Source organism: Ascaphus truei, chromosome 2 (assembly GCF_040206685.1).
Source record: "Ascaphus truei isolate aAscTru1 chromosome 2, aAscTru1.hap1, whole genome shotgun sequence".
Taxonomy (NCBI): Eukaryota; Metazoa; Chordata; class Amphibia; order Anura; family Ascaphidae; genus Ascaphus; species Ascaphus truei.
The window spans coordinates 353,138,125-353,156,553 of record NC_134484.1 but is presented as its reverse complement, the minus strand read 5'-3'; the positions used below and the strand labels follow the sequence as shown (position 1 = coordinate 353,156,553).

The 18,429-nt window shown below is 41.7% G+C and overlaps 1 protein-coding gene across 1 annotated transcript in view; it reads left to right on the top strand.

Moving 5' to 3' along the window:
- HACL1 (2-hydroxyacyl-CoA lyase 1) overlaps positions 1-18,429 on the top strand; it is a 37,592-nt gene that overhangs the window by 975 nt on the left and 18,188 nt on the right. Inside the window, exons 2-6 of the mRNA XM_075586877.1 lie at positions 6,997-7,101; positions 8,900-8,940; positions 10,131-10,211; positions 16,994-17,066; positions 17,894-17,971. Of these exons, the coding sequence (XP_075442992.1) occupies positions 6,997-7,101; positions 8,900-8,940; positions 10,131-10,211; positions 16,994-17,066; positions 17,894-17,971 (378 nt within the window). The remainder of the gene's footprint in view (positions 1-6,996; positions 7,102-8,899; positions 8,941-10,130; positions 10,212-16,993; positions 17,067-17,893; positions 17,972-18,429) is intronic.

Genomic DNA, 18,429 nt, shown 5'->3' with positions numbered 1-18,429 from the left:
TTTAAGCAAGTGGGTCTTAAAGGGGGATAGAGAGGGTGCTAGTCAGGTATTGAGGGGAAGGGCATTCCAGAGGTCGGGGCAGTCAATGAGAGGTTTAAGGCGGGAGAGGGCTTTAAATACAAAGGGGGTAGAAAGAAGACATCCTTGAGAAGAACGCAAGAGTCGGGATGGTGCATAGCGAGAAATTAGGGCTGAGATGTAAGGAGGGGCAGAAGAGTGTAAAGCTTTAAAAGTGAGGAGGAGAATTGAGTCTGAGATGCGGGATTTGATCAGAAGCCAGGAGACGGATTTCAGGAGGGGAGACACGGAGACAGATTTAGGAAACAGTAGAGCGATTCTGGCAGTAGCGTTTAGGATTGATTGTAGGGGAGACAGGTGAGAGACAGGAAGGCCGGACAGCAGGAGGTTACAGTAATCAAGACGGGAGAGAATGAGGGCCTGAGTCAGAGTTTGAGCAGTCAAGCAACAGAGGAACGGTCGTATCTTTGTGATATTGAAAAAGCTACGGGTTTTAGAAGCGTTTTGAATGTGAGAGGAGTTGTGTGACCCCTAAGCAGCGTGCCTGGGCTACTGGGTGAATGATCGTACTTTGAATAGTAATGTGGAAGGAGGTAGTAGGGCCAGATTTGGGAGGAAGTATGAGGAGCTCTGTTTTTGCCATGTTGAGTTTAAGGCGGTGGAGGGCCATCCAGGATGATATCGCAGAGAGACATTCAGAAACTTTGGTTTGTACAGCAGGTGTAAGGTCGGGGGTTGAAAAGTAAATTTGTGTCGTCAGCTTAGAGGTGATATTTAAACCCAAGAGATGTTATTAGGTCACCTAGAGAAAGTGTGTACAGAGAAAAGAGAAGGGGTCCTAGGAATGAGCCCTGGTGTACCCCCACAGAGAGATCAATAGAGGAGGAGGAGGTTTTGACAGAAGACACTGAAAGTACGATGGGAGAGGTAAGAGGAGATCCAGGATAAGGCTTTGTTCCGAGTACCAAGAGTATTGAGAATGTGAAGGAGAAGAGAGTGGTCCATGGTGTCAAATGCTGCAGAGAGGTCAAGTAATATGAGCAGAGTGTAATGACCTCTGTCTTTGGCAGCATGGAGGTCATCAGTTATTTTAGTGAGGGCTGTTTCAGTGGAGTGAGCAGTGCGGAAGCCAGATTGTAGAGGGTCTAGGAGAGAATAGGTGTTGAGAAAATGGAGCAAGCGAGAGAATACAAGACGTTCAAGGAGTTTGGAGGCAAAAGGCAGGAGGGAAACAGGTTGATAGTTAGAAAGACAGGTAGGGTCAAGCTTGCTGTTTTTGAGTAATGGTATAACTGTTGCATGCTTGAAGGAGGATGGAAAGGTACCAGAGTAGAGGGAGGAGTTAAAAATGTGTGTGAGCGTATCAACAAGAATCATGGGTTGTAAGATAAGCAAATAGTAGACTGTCTCTAGAACAATAAATATTTACATTTTGTAACCAACTGTATAAGTTGTGTTTACAGTGTTCATTTTTGTTTGCGTGTCCCTTGTTACACTATTTTGTGGGAGCCAGCCAGTTTAGTGGATTTTTTCTCAGACGGATGGGTCACTTGAGCAACAGAAAGGTTTGGAGACTTAGGAGCCTATTCACTAAACTTTGATAAGTTCAGTGCATTGCCGAGCAAGTTTGCATTTCCTTAAAAAGTGTCAGAACGGTATTCACTAAAAAAGAAAATCACCATTTTTTTCCGGTAAAAAAATGCAACATCGCACTACTTTCCCCACCCCCCCAATACTTATCGCACGACTCGTGTTTGCTTAAACTGCAGCCTGGAAGAGGTACGTGCACAGCTCTTACAGGCGATCGTGCAGTTTTAATGTGAATATTAATAACACAGTATTGTAGCAGGGGGTCTCCTGAGCTGAACCGTATTAATTTCAGCCTCGGGGACCCCCTGCTTCCCACGTTACAGGCCCCCGTATAGGTTGCGGGTATCGCCTGTGCATTTAAATGTCCAGGTCATGTGACGCGGGAGATTTAAACAATGCAGGGAGATACAGCCACGGTAACTCGGGAAGCAGGGGGTCCCAAGGCTGAAATTAATGCGGTTCAGCAAAGGAGACCCCCTGCTACATACTCTGTTACTAAAATTGACATTGAAACAGCTTCATTACCATGGCGGCTAGAAGCTAAGGCAATGAAAGGGTTAAGCTACAGTACCTGGTTTATTGGTGGTAGAGGGAGTGGGTGGTTAAGCACACCGGGAAGATTGCAGCAGGAGTTAACCCTGTCATTACCATAGTGGGCGTAAACCGCTATGGTAACGAAGGGGTTAACCCCTCCCCCTACCCACCCCGGTAGGCCTAAGCACCCACCTTGGGCCAAGTACCCCCAATCACCCACCCTCTCTACTGCCAACAAATATTAATATACACAATGACAATGAATGGGCAACCAAAAAAAAAAATGTTTGTTTTTATTTCATTGTAATGTGATGTGTGTGTGTTTTTTTTTTTTGTTTTTTTTTTAAGGTTGCCCAATCATTGTCATTGTGGCAATCCATGCCCATATTATTGACATGGTTTACCGCTGTGACAATCAATGGGTAGAGGTGGTTAGAGTAGTTGCCCCAGGTAGGGTGGTTAGGCCTCCCATGTGGGTAGCGGGGAGGAGGGTTAACCCCTTAATTACTATAGCGGTCACTAACCGCTACGGTGATTAAGGGGTTAGTGGCCAGTAGTTTTTTGTTTTTTTTGCTGGCCACGGAGTAATATTTGTAAGGTTGCTGCCCACGGAGGATGAGGAGGACGGTGATGAGGATGAGGGCGACCTTCATCTTGGCAGGGTTAAGTAGAACTTTAATTTACTGTGTGCTGCTGGGTAATGTATTTGTAATGGGCAAATGTGCTATTATCCAGATCTGGATAATAGGAATTTTGGCCGTTACAGTGTGTGTTGGGATTGAAGGGTTTGGAGGTGTTGTATTGATTTATGTATTACTCTGTTATGTTTTTTTTTAAATTGGGAAAAGCGCTATTAGCCATCTTTGGCTAATAGAACCCATTCCGGTGTAGTGTTGTTGGTACAGGGGGCGGGTGTAGGTGGTAGTTGCTGGAGTTTAGTGAATGGCAGTTGCTTCCAAAAAATGTGTTATACAGTAGCACAGTTAAAAGCAGTTTTTTTGTTTTTTTGCGATATTGCCATGTTATCGAAGCTTTGTGAATGCTACACATGCAATATCGCACTAAAAAGGCATTTATAGTCCAATAAAGCACTTATAGAAGTTTAGTGACTAGTCCCCTAAGGATTTTGAAGTTCTGTTTGAATAAGCAGTTCTTTACTGTTTAATTGTATTTCCCTTTTTTACATGCTGCCCTTTATTTACATAGATAGGATATAGGGGAACCCCGGAGTTGCAGTGTTAATTTCAGCTTTGTAGGGATTGTCTCGGGAGACCAGGCATTTACACCTTTTTACCAGGATCATACTTTGAGCAAAACATGTAAAGTTAAATAAATTGTGATTTATTTGCATGGAAAGGCATACACACTATGATACACAAACTACATAAGAAGAGACACACTTACTTGGGAACTGGGGTAAAAACTAGACTTTTCTAGCTGTATGGCACTCTAAACAAGTGCTTTTCTTTGACTGGGACTTAGCCCGAAAAGTGCTGTAATGATCCCTTCTCTCCGGAGGACTTGGTTTTGCTTGACTGGAACTTGGCTCCAAACGTCCTGGAACTAAAATCGGCTTGAAATCCCAGCCGCTACCACTATGTTCAATTCTCAGAACTTGGTCGCAAAAAGCTGGACTATTCCGAGTTGTTTTTTTTTTAAGACGGTGCCTTGCTATTCGCGCAAGAGCACTTTTTAACACATTCTAAAAGCTCGCCGCTGTTTGTGCGCTTGACTGACTGGCTGAGAGGTTTCTTATAGTATTTTCGCGTTCATTCACAAAATACTACAGCCAATCACAGTGTGGGAACTTTCTTACCAGCCAATCAGAGTGAAGCCGGGTAAGCGGGGATTCTGAATCTGCCAAGGGACATGCGCAAGTTTTCCACCTAGTTCCTTGCTATTCAGATGCCACCCGCTGGGTCAGGCTCCTCCAAGTCTGGTGGGGCAAGTGGTAGCCCGGACGACTTCTATTCATCCCAGGACGTGGGTACTTGAGCCCTTCCCTGTTACCCAAATTGTCTTTACACCTCAGGCATCCTCTGGTGGCTTTCAACTCCGATGTCCTACAGACTTACTGGCACCAAACTTGGTAGCCCTGGTAGCCTGTCGGAACAATGGGGCTGAAAGTCCCAGCTCATTACTGTGCACAACAGTATATCTGATATGAAACACAATGTTAATAAAAATGTACTTTTACATGTCCTAAGTCTCTGGGTATGGGGAATAGAAAGCTGCACTTTGTTTTCTACTAGCCTATATTCCCCACACACACTATCTCATAGACTTGGACTGGTCCCCTCACAACCTCAAAATTATGGTTGGAGTGCCCATGAACCCTATACAGGTTCTGGGCTACCTGGGCAGTAACTGGGTATCCCCCTTAACCTAGGGACCCCTCATATATACAGGGACACTTTACATCCCTTTGCCCCATTTACCTTTCTAGGCTGTGCTGAAGCAGGGAACCTTAGCAGTGAATCGCGCAAGTGTTTTCAAGGGGAGATGTTGCCGGGACAGTGTGCCTACATGTATCCGAAAACCAAGCATGATTCTCGGGTACATGATTCCCAGAAAGAATTTGAAGTCAAGACAGGAAAGATCAACTTTGCACCTAGACTTAAGTGATGACCAATCTAGTTCTTTGAGCATTTCGCAGTGATGTGGGTTGTAGTTGCATTGGAGCACATAACGGCATATTGAACTGTAGAGGGCATCAAGTTGGCTAAGATGGGTTTGGGTTGCCGAGCTGTATACTATGTCCCCATAGTCGATAATTGGCATTAGCATCTGGTGTGCGATACGCTTTCTGACCAGCAGACTTAGGGAGCATTTATTCCTGTGACAGACGTTAGGGTGGTGTTAGCGTTGGTTCTGATCTGGAGCTCAGTTATTGGAAGCTTTACAAATTTATTGGCAGCAGGTTAAATAAAACTTGGCCAGCTTTACATTTATCCTAATCTTAACCCTAATAATCCTGCCTCTAATTTGCCATCCTAATGTTCTCTAACCAACGCTCTTCAGTCCTAATAATCTGGGAGACAATCACTGCCTGCTAAATAAGGGAGAGGCAGAAGGTTATAGAGTGGCTCTGGGTAAATAGACACTTTTTTATTATAATCGTTCTGTATATTTGTTTAAAATAAAAGAACCCTCCTTATCTAAAAGTGTTTAGCTAAAACTTTCACAAGAAATGTAGTATACGTTTTGTACAGTTAAAGCAGCAATCCCGACAACATTTAACATTTCATTTGTTGAATAGTTGGATCCGGGGGGTTCTCTGGTGCTGAATCGCTGGTGGCGGTGCTCCTCATGGAGAATCCAACATGACCGCAAGTGTCAACCAACAAGAAGCCGCAAAGAATTGCGTTGCGGCTTTGGATTGGTCCCCGGATTCTGCAATATTTGGGGGGCCATATTTGTTTTCCCAGAAAGGATCACAGGCGCAGTACTGTACATCGGTACTTATCTGGGGAACCAGGTCCTTGTTGCTGAAAACGGCTCGGTTCAATAACAGAGGACCCCCTGGTTATCCTCCGGCACGGAAAGGGTGGTGGATTGGGGGATTGTCCTCCCAATAGAGGTAGTATGGGCTAATACAGGAGGGGAATTCAGACATGCTGGGGATAAACAGAAGACTATGCTTAATAGAAAAGAAAGTTAAGGATCAAATGGGGTCGGAGATTTTACAGCAGATGGGCAGTCTGGGTTGGCCAAGTGCTTATTACATGTTGTCAAATTCTGTTTCTATGTTTAAAAATAAATAAAATTGAAAAATTGCTGCTTTAAGAAGCGACAATTGTGCGGGGGCAAAGTGATGACTGTTTAAATGTCACACCAGTGCTATTAATTCATGCAGGAAATCTATTATATCTGTGCAGAGATAATTATGGTTCAGTAGGCGATCCTGATGCTTTGAACTTTTAAAGATGAAATGGGATTGAACATTTGGTCTCTCTGTTTATGAAATATACAATGAAAAACTGCTGTAAAATATTTCCACCATTATTTTATTAAAAAATATTTTTTATTTTGCAGAAAAAATGGCTGAATCTATTTACTGTAACCCCCCTCCCCCCCCCCCAAACCCCCCAGCATCACAGCCTACATTCTCATCTTTGAATAAAATTGTCTAACATGCTTAGGCAGTACTGATTTAGGCCAAGCATATACCCGGCCAACGTGACCTGTATTGTTTGCAACGGGGCAAAGACACAGATTGTCTCAGTTGGGGCTACCAAGTCTATGTAAAAGTTATTACAGTCCTCCCTGGTTTCCTAGACAGTTAATTTTTGTAAAAATTATTGTTGGAAAAGTACATTAAAAGGGACATAAAGAGTCTCAATGAAATGTGACAAATGTTACCTGGAAAGCATCTTCCGCGCTGCTTGCTTAAACTAGGCAATTGGGAAGAACTTTATTGATATAGAACTGATTTAACACCATGTATGTAATACATACTACACAAGCCCTGTAATAAGCATTCTCGGATCCTATATTGGCTCGGCGTATTCATATCCCTGTTAGCACCGTCATCACACGGATACCTTTATAATTTATTGTATATTCAGGAATTGTGTGCTGGCATACATGTTATGATTCACTTATAGTTATCTTCTGTAGCGGGACACTTTTTGTGTTTATAATATCAACTATTATTTAATTCTTTGTACATAGAAAAACCTAGGTGTATGTGACAGTACAGTAATTCCACATTGTGTTGATCCAAGATAACAAACCATTGAAGGCATGTTTTTGTCTGAGCACCTGCTAAAGGCATGCCAAGTAAATATTTAAAGTGGAAGACCAATCTCAGAATGTCGTTTTGATAGAATATATGTATCTTCCTCTTTTCAGAATGTGAAGTATATGTTTGGTATCGTTGGCATTCCAGTGATTGAAGTGGCTATTGCTGCCCAAGCAGCCGGAATCAAGTATGTGGGAATGAGAAATGAACAAGCTGTAAGTACTGTAGGACTTCATCATGTTCATCATTTTAAAAGTGCAATATATAATGAATGACCTCTGTCTTGCAGTCAATAACTTGCAAAGCATGACTGGTGTCTTCTTCTGCACTGACGAAAATACCACATTCAGAGCTATAAACCAATTTTGTTATTCTTTGTAACTTTTGGTCCAGGTGGTGTCCAGTTGTTACTCCAAAAGCCCCTGTTCTAGAGTGATTCTGCTCTTATTTTTTATATTCTCCTTGTGTACTCATAAAAATACTGTTTGCCAGCAAGGTATTACTTTGAAATATGGCAGTGCTTGGAGTTCATACAGTATGCATACCAGTCTGCACACAATGGAGCATACATATGCATCAAGGCAAAAGTGGTGCAATATTGAGGCAAAATCTGAACTGAAATAAACTGGTCCGCCACTCCTTCCAGTGCTGGATTGTGCTGCGGAGAACATTCTACTAGACAATCAGCTCAGACCCAAGTTTGTATAAACCCAGGCAGAAGCGTGAAAATATATCTGCCAGGAGGCAAACATGCCCTTCACCATCCTCCTCCGCAAGGCAAAAAGTGCGTAGGGAGTCAGGCTCCTGTTTTTTATTGTGATTTTTTGGGGGGGATGTCCTTTTTTTAAACTATGTTACTAAATATATAGAAAACATGTTTTTACTCTCGCCCAAGCACATATATTTTTCTATGTGGCAGAAAAACAAGAGAGTAGACAAAAGCACTTAATGTGTATCAAGTGGTGCCCCAGAGAGAAATCACCTCTGCCTTGTGTAGACCCCAATGTGTTATTAAAGGTAACAACAACTAAAAGGAGAAAACATTTTAGGAAATATGGTTATGGTATCCTTTTATCAGTGGGGTTTATTCCAGCGCCGAAAGGTATTTACTGGATTAGCACTGCTTCGTAAATATGGGCCCTAGCCTGAATTGTTCCACTATTCTTTCTCAGAAATATCCTCCAATTGATCCTATATGATGTTAACATAATCCTGATGGTCATACTTCGCTTCTCTCCATGTCCTCCGTCCTGTACCAAAATGCACACACTGACCCAACCTGAAGTGGAACCGCAACATGTTTGTTTAATGTTGCAATATATGCAGCTCAACCATGTCCCCTTTTTCTTTCACCATTTTATTTACCATGAGGTGCAAATCCAAGACCAAAGCAACAACAACGTATTCCTTAACCGTGTAAGCCACTTGCCTTGTATCTTCGTGGTCATACCCGCGGTCTACTGTCATTACAAGGAGTAAGATATTACGCTGAAGCACGTCGAAAATTCATACATTCAGAAATGAAAACACCAGATGGGTTGCCCCCATTTTTGCAGATTGTTTTATGTAACATTTACTCTTTCCTGACTCGCAGCCAACGTTATTAATGACGGGTTCTTTCCACCCACCCAGCTTTGGAATGGCAGAACGTGCTATATGGGGTTGATGTTGAAATTGGGCCTGCATCATGTTGCAAAGGCTCCTCTTGGCAGCAACGATGTAAAAATGTGTAAGATCAAGAAAGAGGCCCAGTTGGAAATCCAAAAAGAAATGCTTTAGAAATAGGAGAGAGTTCAAAATCAGATTATCCTTACAGAAGGATTGCATTTCAGTATCCTCGCTGCCATTGAAAATAACAAATGGTATAATGTCAGGTGACAATGCTGATCCTTGCGGCAGACAGTGTCCTATCATATGCCTCACAGGCAATAGAAAACTGCTATGCATTTCATATGTAAAGTCTTCTTAAGAAGCTCAGGAATAAATGAAATGTTGCAAAACTGTGTCTTGCAGGCTTGTTATGCTGCCTCTGCTGTGGGATACCTGACAGGCAGGTAAGCTCAGGAGATATCATAAAGACTGTGGTCTGTATTTGATATGTGGTGCTATTGCAAAAGACGGCTTCTGTCTCCAAAAGACACACCACCGCCCATTTAACATATAAAGTGCCCTAGTGACATACCTAGCCTGGCATGCCAGAGACCATTGATGGTGTACAAGGTACGTCATGGGCATGTGCTGTTTTTCTGGGGGCCGTGCAGGCTGACGGAGAGGCCAGCCGTATCAAACTGAACTGGAGCCCCATTCACTTCCAATTCTGGCATCCGAGGCCTGGGCACGTTTATGTAATCGCTCCAGGAGCGGTCACACAATGCGGAAGTGTCCCTGGTGCCGCCGGACCTCCAGCACGGTAAAGGTTAAGTGGGCTGACAGGTGTCAGAAGGTGTTCTATGGAATAGCACGGCTTGGCAAATACTGGCCTGTATGCCTTTTAGAGAGGCAGAATTGTTGGTGGCAGAAATCTGCACGTATAGCTCATCACATAAATGCCGGGGGCTCTGGTTTGTGCAGCTGGCTGTTCCTTCCCAGGAGATACTCGGATTGATGCAACAATAAATGTGTTCAATTTTTAGCGAGAGAAAACTATCCAAACTGATAAACTGAAAACTTTAAAGCAGCAGAACAGGTTGCATTGCGTCTTAAAATATATATATTTTTTAATTGTAGGTTTGAGGCAGGGGGTCTCTGGAGCTGAACTCCGGGGACCCCCTGCTTACCGAGAGACTTACCTCCCTCCGTAAGGGGTGCTGGTATCTCTCTGCAGATGAAATGTCCTGGTCATGCTGGCCAAGCTGCCACGGAGGATGTCACGGTTTCCTATTGACCGTGTGATGCGGGACATTTAAAGCCGCCATTATGTTAGGCACACCGTTTCTCTGACTGCAGAGATACCGGTACCACCTACAGAGATAAGTATCTCAGGAAACAGGGGGTCCCCGGAGCTGAAATTAACACCGTTCAGATCTGGAGATCCCCTGCTTCAATCCTGTAATAATCCAAAAAATTAAACGCAATGCAGTTTTAAAGAAGGTTGATGAGAATACATGTCTCTTGAGATTAAAAAAAAAGCAATATGTTAAACGGGTATTTTTTACTTTGTTCTTTTTATAGGTTTAGAATTCAGGAGTAGATATGACAGTTGTTGAAGTATCCTCTATTAATTTTATATATTTTTATTTTTTAGACCTGCGGTGTGTCTTGTAGTCTCTGGTCCAGGCCTCATCAACGCTCTCAGCGGCATGGCAAATTCTAATATGAACTGCTGGTAATCTTTTTCCATCCAACTTTATCTGTGCTTATGTACATATGTGTCAATATAGTTTTGTGCTCCTCTAGAAGAACAATGAAGCACATGCAATAATGCCGTTTTGGAAAGTGTGTTTACATGCACGACACCACGCTCTTCAGTCACAAATTGCGTCAAATGTAAGAAACGGTTTCTTATACTGCTTTAGATTGCTAGAACAGCAGGACGAAGGAGAATAATTATAATTAGACCTCACATTTTATGAATGAATGTGCTGCTTTGGGTGCATAATACTGGAATTATTACGTTAAGTCAGTGTTGATCATTATCATATAAACAGCACTCACATGAGCTTCAAAAGGTGATTTTTATTTAAGTGTTCGACGTTTCAGGTCCAAAGGTCGATCACTTGAATAAATATCCGTTTTAGATTGCTACAAGCCAGAAAGTTTGAGCCACCTCAAATGTAGTTGATTTATTTTTTTATGCAGATTGAATATGGAAAAGGTGATGGAGAGAGGGACAGAATTTGATATACCATATCTCATAATCTGTAGCTCTTCCTTTTTGACACTCCCCAAATTGAAGCTGATACACAATGGGGGGCGGGGGGGGGGAAGTTGTAGGAAAGACTTTGTTACATTGATGAACAGAGGCACAAAAGGCAAATTATGTTTTATGCGTCAATTTTATGCCAAAATTGCATAGTACATAGACCCCAAAGAATGAACACATTCTCGTGAAAGTGTGTTCTTGTGTGGTGCCTCGCGCAAAACATTTGATCATTTTCAAGATGCTGAATAAAATCAAGTTCTTTGCAGTAGTCTTGCGCTGTGTTTAAGTAATCACCTTCCTTATGTAGCCTAAGCTACATCAAAAAACACCTGTGCATGGAGTCCTTTAACACCCCCCCATAACATGTGACCTATGTTAATTGCAAATTGGCAACAGATGAGTGCAACCAAACAAACATCTAAAACAAGTGGAGAATATCTCTAAGCTGTTTTTCTATTAAAAAAAACCCTTGAGTGCCAGTGTGAACAGCATACAAAAAAATAGAGAGCATTAATAATTAGACTAAAGAATGAACACAACTAAGTTGCTTATCGCGCATGCATGCACATAACCTTCTAGGCTGCAGGGAGATTGTAGGCAGCGCATAAGAAGAGGAGGATGTAAGCCGTGCATGCCTCGCCGCACATGCGCATAATTCCTTAATCTTCTCTGGATGCGCTGTAACGGCGCTGCCAGTGTGACCGCTCGACGCCATGCACGTGAGCAGGACCACATGGCACAGCGCACGTACACAGGCGGCACCGCGCGCATGCGCAGGATTGCAGATCTCGGCCACAACATCCAAGCTCGGGCGCCTGTACCACACCAAACTCTCTGCTGCACTGGTGGTCCATTACCAGTGCTACAGACAAAAACAAACAGTCGCACAGTCATATACACACACATACACACACACTCACGAGGAATTCACAGTTAGTATAAATATAGACGTGCAAATAGCTAAAACGGGGGGAGGGGGGATGCTGAGCACGCGCTTTCCAAGTTAAACTTCTTTGCGTTTTCTCACTGAAATGGTGTTTGGATTTTAAATAAAAACATCACCATCACAAATACAATTTTTGTTTCATAACAGTGACAAAGGACAAAGAAGTTTCACTTAAAATATACTAAGAAGATCAAGATTATTTTTCTATATAATTAGAGACAATATTTTACACCGTGAATTGACTACAACTACGCTGTATGTTATAATGGATAACTTTCCAGCCATAATAAGTGCTAATTAGGAATATGCAGATCCTGTTACCTTTTCTGATTCAGAAATGGCTAATATAATATTCAAGAATACTTTCCATGAAGTGGCTGGTTCACTGAAGACTATAGATCTGTATCATGATTTTCTCAAATAAAAAAAGAGAGAGAAATAGACCTCACTTTACATGGGACTACTTTATGTGATTACCATAGAGAGTATCCTATACCCAGGGGATTTCCGTATCAAAAAACGTTCCGCCGATTGGAAGGACTGATTTTAACTTTGCTGCAAGTGTGGTGTGGGATATTGAACAAATGTTCGTTTGATTTAATGATACTTGTGATAGAACAAGTTGGCAAGGATTTGCAGGTGGTTGAAAAGGACATGCAGAATTTTGAGGTACACAATTTAAACACTCGTTTGTCTGATAAATCACAAGATTGGCTTGTCAACCTAGAGACCAATATTAACAAATATAATGAGGATCTTGTTAGTTTAAAAAAAATCTAGTAGTATTTGTGGTTAAGATTGGGGGGTTTAGGGTGAGGGCTAAGGTAAGTGTCTTAGAGGCGAAGCAGCCGCCGGCAGTGGATCCCTGCGGCAAAGTTTTGGTTATGGCATAATTTAGTGCCTATAAGCAAGCATGTTATAAGAACATTAATACATTTAATATATATACAGTGTCCGATGTATTTGACCACTTTTCATTCAACTCTCTGAAGTGTATGTATGTATGTATGTACATGTATACGTGTATATATGTATGTTACATATATGTATATATGTTACATCCATGGGAGTGATCTTAATTTATAAATTTATATGAACCCTTTTCAAAAATATATTTGATGCAGTAAGGATTGCAGAATGATTTGCTATTCGGGACTTAGTGACTTGCTGTGGCTATTCTCACTGTCTTGAACCTGGTCCTCAGTTCAGGGGCAGATGCCTTAAGATGATTTCCATTGTAATATTGCCATATACTGCTGCGACACACTTTATTCGAGCAAATACCCAGTATGTACCTGGCAGATACCTGGAATGCGCCGCTCCTCACCTCTGACAAGCCCCGTTGCATTTGCCTTCCCAGCCTGGGTTCATGCCTGGCTGACGGGCGGCTGATCTGTTAAATGATAATGATTAGGATTTAATAGGCTGCAATGCTTCACGTGTCTACCAGATGGCATAAATTCATGAATTGTAATGCAGTATATATATATATACTGTGCAGTATTGCAGCCAGCGGGAATAAAATGCTTCAATCCCTGCCTGGAAAATACCTCAATGCACTCGGGCAGAAAACAGTCACAAACCTCAATACACCCGGGTATACCCGAATTCGTGGGACTAGCCGAGCTCGAATAAAGTGTGTCGCCAGTGTACACATCGATGCAGTTTTGCAAGGCACACACATTACTTGGCAGTCTGTTTACCAGCCAAGATGACTGAGGCACAGTGAAGAATCGTGTTCTCCATTTGGCAACCAGCATACTTGGCAGAAGTATAAGGAGTTGGGTTACATATCTTGACATTACAATCTTTAGCACATGAGACAAAAATAATGTCCACCTACACGTGAACTGAGGGGGAATGAACTACATGAGCCGATTCAAACTCAAATATGCTCTTCTTTCTGTATCGGAAAATACCTTCATTTGATTCAAGTCCATTGGCAGTAGAACATATCAAGTTATGTTCTCAGGGTTATAATTTACTGATGAAACATTTAATTATACCATATACATAGCCTTTACTTTGTCTTGAATGATATCCACAAGGCAATATTTCCTTTATTTAAAGTAAATGTTAAGAAAATGTGAATATATTGTATCTTGCCCATAACATTAGTTATTTCCATATGGCAGTATCATATGTTTTCCAATATTTTGATACTTTATATATTTTATTTGGCTGTAACAAAATGACCAACAAATAAAAAATGCATGTGAAGTTAATTGACTGGTTATATAAAGCCACAAGAAATGGAAAGCCCATCGTCATAAATACAGTGTAAATAGCACTACATGTAAATGATTTGAATTACAGGACCAGCTGTGAAGATTTTGCACATATTGCCCCTTTTTCAGTGGCAGACTCTATATGTACAGTGTTTCCATTACTAGAATTCATGCAGAGTTCTTGGGCCATAAACATTTTCCTCTGGGGGAAAAAAAACATTGTCGACATAAAAAAAGCTTTTGATGTAAAGATACATAAATATTTTACGCTGGGTACGGGAAGAGGAGCTAAGAAAATGTTGACTGTGAAGCCTCTCCATCGTTCAAGATAGACGCGTTTATTGTGTGCAAATATTGCACAAATGCTCAGAAGGTATATTGTAACTTTAAGTATCTTCGAAAATATATATGTCACATTTACCAAGATTGTCCATTGATAGATACGCGTCAGGGGCAATAAGGCTGGAAAATGATGAAATGTTTAGTGTATGTCCCTGCAAATCATTACGTTACTAAATTGTAAGAGTTGGGAGTGAATTAATTGGGTGCGAGATTTCACAATTTCTTACTGTATGAGATTTCACAGGGACTATAGAGTTTTTCTTACATTACACCTTTAACCTTGAGAAGATGTCTCTTTCTTGATCAAAAACTATTATCTAAAATAGTTTGAGGAAAAAAATTAATTATGAGACTGGATCCCAGATTGATTATTTCGGGGAGGCAGATCACCACCCTTTTAAAAAGCCAGAGACCCTCCCTTGCCCCCCTTTTTAGGTTTAGAGTCATAATACTGATTCCCTCATAACATTTTTAAAACATTGTGTGCTGTCATGGCTATGTGGCTCCTATGTACTTCGCCACCACTTCTACATGTTTATCCAATGATAAAAAAAATGATATTTTTTTTATATTCCAAAGTACTATTCGGGGAGAAGGAGTGGCTCAGTGAGTAAAGACACTGACTGGCACGGAACCTGGTTCAATTCCCTGTGTCGGCTCCTTGTGACCTTGGGCAAGTCACTTTATCACCCTGTGCCTCAGGCACCAAAAACATAGATTGTAAACTCCACGGGGCAGGGACTGTCTGTGTCTCTGTAAAGCGTTACGTAAAACTAGCAGTGCTATGCAAGAACACACTATTATTATTATTATTATTATATTCCAATAATATAAGGAGTTTAGCACTGAGGGCTAGATTTACTAAGCTCTATTAAATCAGGGCAAATAATGTGATAATGACAAATGTGACACAGGAGCGACCATTATTTTCCCTGAGTTAATGCCTTATTCACTAAGATAATTATGTACAAAAATAATGTCTGTAATTTAGTTAATTAATAGCACATTCCAGACCTTGAAATAGGGCTTAGAGAGGCGGAGATATGCTTCTATCTCTGAATATGGCAGTGGTTTCCAACCTTTTTTTGGTGAATGAACCCTACAGTATGTGAATTTCTCAGGAACCCCAGCCCTCTAATAGCGCAGCTGAGATCAGATGCATTGTAAATTCTTCTATATTTGGTACAATTTTCAAATGACCTGACAATTTTAGGGATGCCCGGGGAACCCAAGGGTTCCTAGGAACCCTTGCTGAAAAACACTGGAATATGGGATGAATATTATGTAGGCTATAATGAGCACATTTGCTTGTCATTTACAGTTTTGGTCATTACAAATATTACCATGCTTTTTGCAGGAATAAATCCTGGTTAACATCACGCTATTTGTTTTGAATAAATTATTTATGTATGTATGTATGTATATCTTTATATAGCGCCATCCCAGTACATAGCGCTTCAGCAGCAGTAATACATGTGACATAAAAATATAAGACACAGTGGGAATAAGCGCTTCAGACATGACAGTAACATTATGAAAGGGAGTCCCTGCCCCGAAGAGCTTACAATCTAAGTGGTAAGTAGGGAGAACTTACAGACAGTGGAAGGGTGTTATGGTAAGTGCATCTGCAAGGGGTCAAGGTCAGTGCATGTGCCAGTCGAATATTGAGAGGAAGGACATTACAGAGGAGTGGGGCAATGAGTGAGAGGTTTTAGGCGGGAGAGGGCTTTAGATACAAAAGGGGTAGACAGAAGACATCCTTGAGCAGAACGCAAGACTCTGGCAGATGTATAGATTAAAATTAGGGCTGAGAGGAGAATTTTGTAAGGGATACAGAGTTTAATAGGAAGCCAGGAGCGGGATTTCAGCAGGAGAGATTTAGGAGAGAGTAAAGTGATTCTAACAGCAGCGTTAAAGATAGGTTGTAGGGGAGACAGGTGAGAGGCAGGAAGGCCGGACAGTAGAAGGTTACAATAGTCGAGACGGGAGAGAATGAGGGCCTGCGTTAGCGTTTTAGACGTAGAGGGACAGAGCAAAGGACGTATCTTTGCAATGTTACGGAGGTAAAAACTACAGGTTTTAGCTACGTTGTGAATGTGGCGGAGTCAAATGTGACCCACAGGCAGCGTGCTTGTGATACTCTATGCATGATAGTACTGACAACCGTAATGTAGAAGGGGCAGTAGGACCAGGCTTGGGAGGAAGAACGAGGAGCTCCGTCTTGGGTATGTTAAGTTTGAGTTGACTGAGGGCCATCCAGGATGATGTAGTGGAGAGACATTCAGAGACTTTGGTCTGTACAGCAGATATAAGTTCAGGGGTTGAAAGGTAAATGTGTGTGACATCAGCATAGAGGTGATATTTGAACCCTAGAGATGATGTGATAAGGGCACCTAGAGAGAGTGTGTAAAGAGAAAAGGTCGCAGAACCGAGCCATGGGGTACCCCACAGAGAGATCGACGGAGGAGGCTATTTAACAGGCGCTAACTTAGATTATTGTAATGTTTTAAAAAGGCTAACCGATTTTAGACAATCTAACCCTTACCCATATTCAAGTGAATAGGCTGTGCGGTGTCTTCCGGTATTGGAATGTGCCTGAAGGAATAACATCCCTTAGTAAATATGGCCCTAAATGTCCCTCTGGAACCTTAATAGGTATAGTGCTTGCTGAGTAGGCGTTAAATCATACGTAACACTTTAAAGTCATTATTCTCTTGTCTTTATTTCAGGCCAGTCATTGTGGTGGGAGGATCTTCTGATACAAATCAGGAAACAATGGGAGCTTTTCAAGAGTTTCCACAGGTACCCAGACTGTACAGTATGTGTGTTTGTGTTCCGTGTGTTTGTTTTAGGTCTAAATTTGAAAAATTAAATATATTTAAATATATGATTGGGCACCTTCACAATTTTCTGAATTAGTTAAGTTGATGCTTCAATCCCCTTTCAGCTGATTTCCTAATTTTGTAGCTATGTACCACTTATAGCTAACTGTAGGATCCGGTCATCTACAGTTCCTGAATTTCCAGAGCGGTCCAAATTGGGGGATACGTATCAATGTCATCTTTGCTGCAAAAATGGCGCAGATTGCTCTCGTTTGGCTCTTGCGTCAATATATGGCGACTTGGGGTTGGTTTTGGAGCTATGTGGGGAGGAGGTGCTTGAAGCATTGGTATAATGAGATGTATTCAAGTTTGCATTACTATAATGGAGCAGGGTTGCGTCACTTCAATCCACCAAGTCGGAGGTGGTATTAAGTTATTTTGCTTAGCGCGGGATGTAAGAAGCTAGAAAAACACATATCGTACATATGTAGCAGGAACACATTGATGCAAATTAAAATGTTTGCTCCACTTGATCCACATTCCCCATTGCTTCTTAAAACCACTTTGATGGAGAATGGGCCTACAATGCATTGTTAGTAAAATGTTGCTCGTCTCTTAAAGTGAATGGGTGAAGAACACCTTAGTTTTTGGTATCACTAAGAGCATTGATGTAGTGGTACAGAAAACACTTTCATATGGGAAATTATTATTATTGAATGGACTTAGTGTGTGCGTTTGTACAAAATAGCATGAATTACCATGACTGATGCATACTGGAGTAAAAGCATTTTTAATTCATTCTTTTAGGTTGAAACCTGCCGACTATACAGTAAATTTTCAGCCAGACCCAGTAACTTGGAAGCTATTCCCATTGTCATTGAAAAGGTACCTTCTTTCAGACTTTTACAGTACCGTAGCGTTGTCTAGATTATAGACTGCGGCTTTAGGTGGAAGCAAGATCTCATGTTCAATAAAGTTATTTGTCCCTTATAAAAAATAGTAGACGTACTGTATACTAAAAATCTCTATTCACTTCCACCTCTTGCTGGATTGTTTTCCCCAACATGCAGTTCATGTGTAAGCCCCTCCCTCCTGAAACCGGACATCTAGTATGCAGGAATAACCAATAGGCCAGTGATTTTCAACCAGCGTTCCGGGGGGGGGGGGAGGAAGAGCTGGGACTACTGCCGTCCAGCATGCACTCCAATCATTCACCTCCCTCTCCTGGTCAGCGCTGGAAGTCATGTCCAACTTCCGCCCAACCAGAGGAAGGAGCTGCGGACCGGCCTCACTCTCTCCGGCTGTCTCTTTTCTGTGCCCTGTAATTTCGCCTGGGCTCCCGT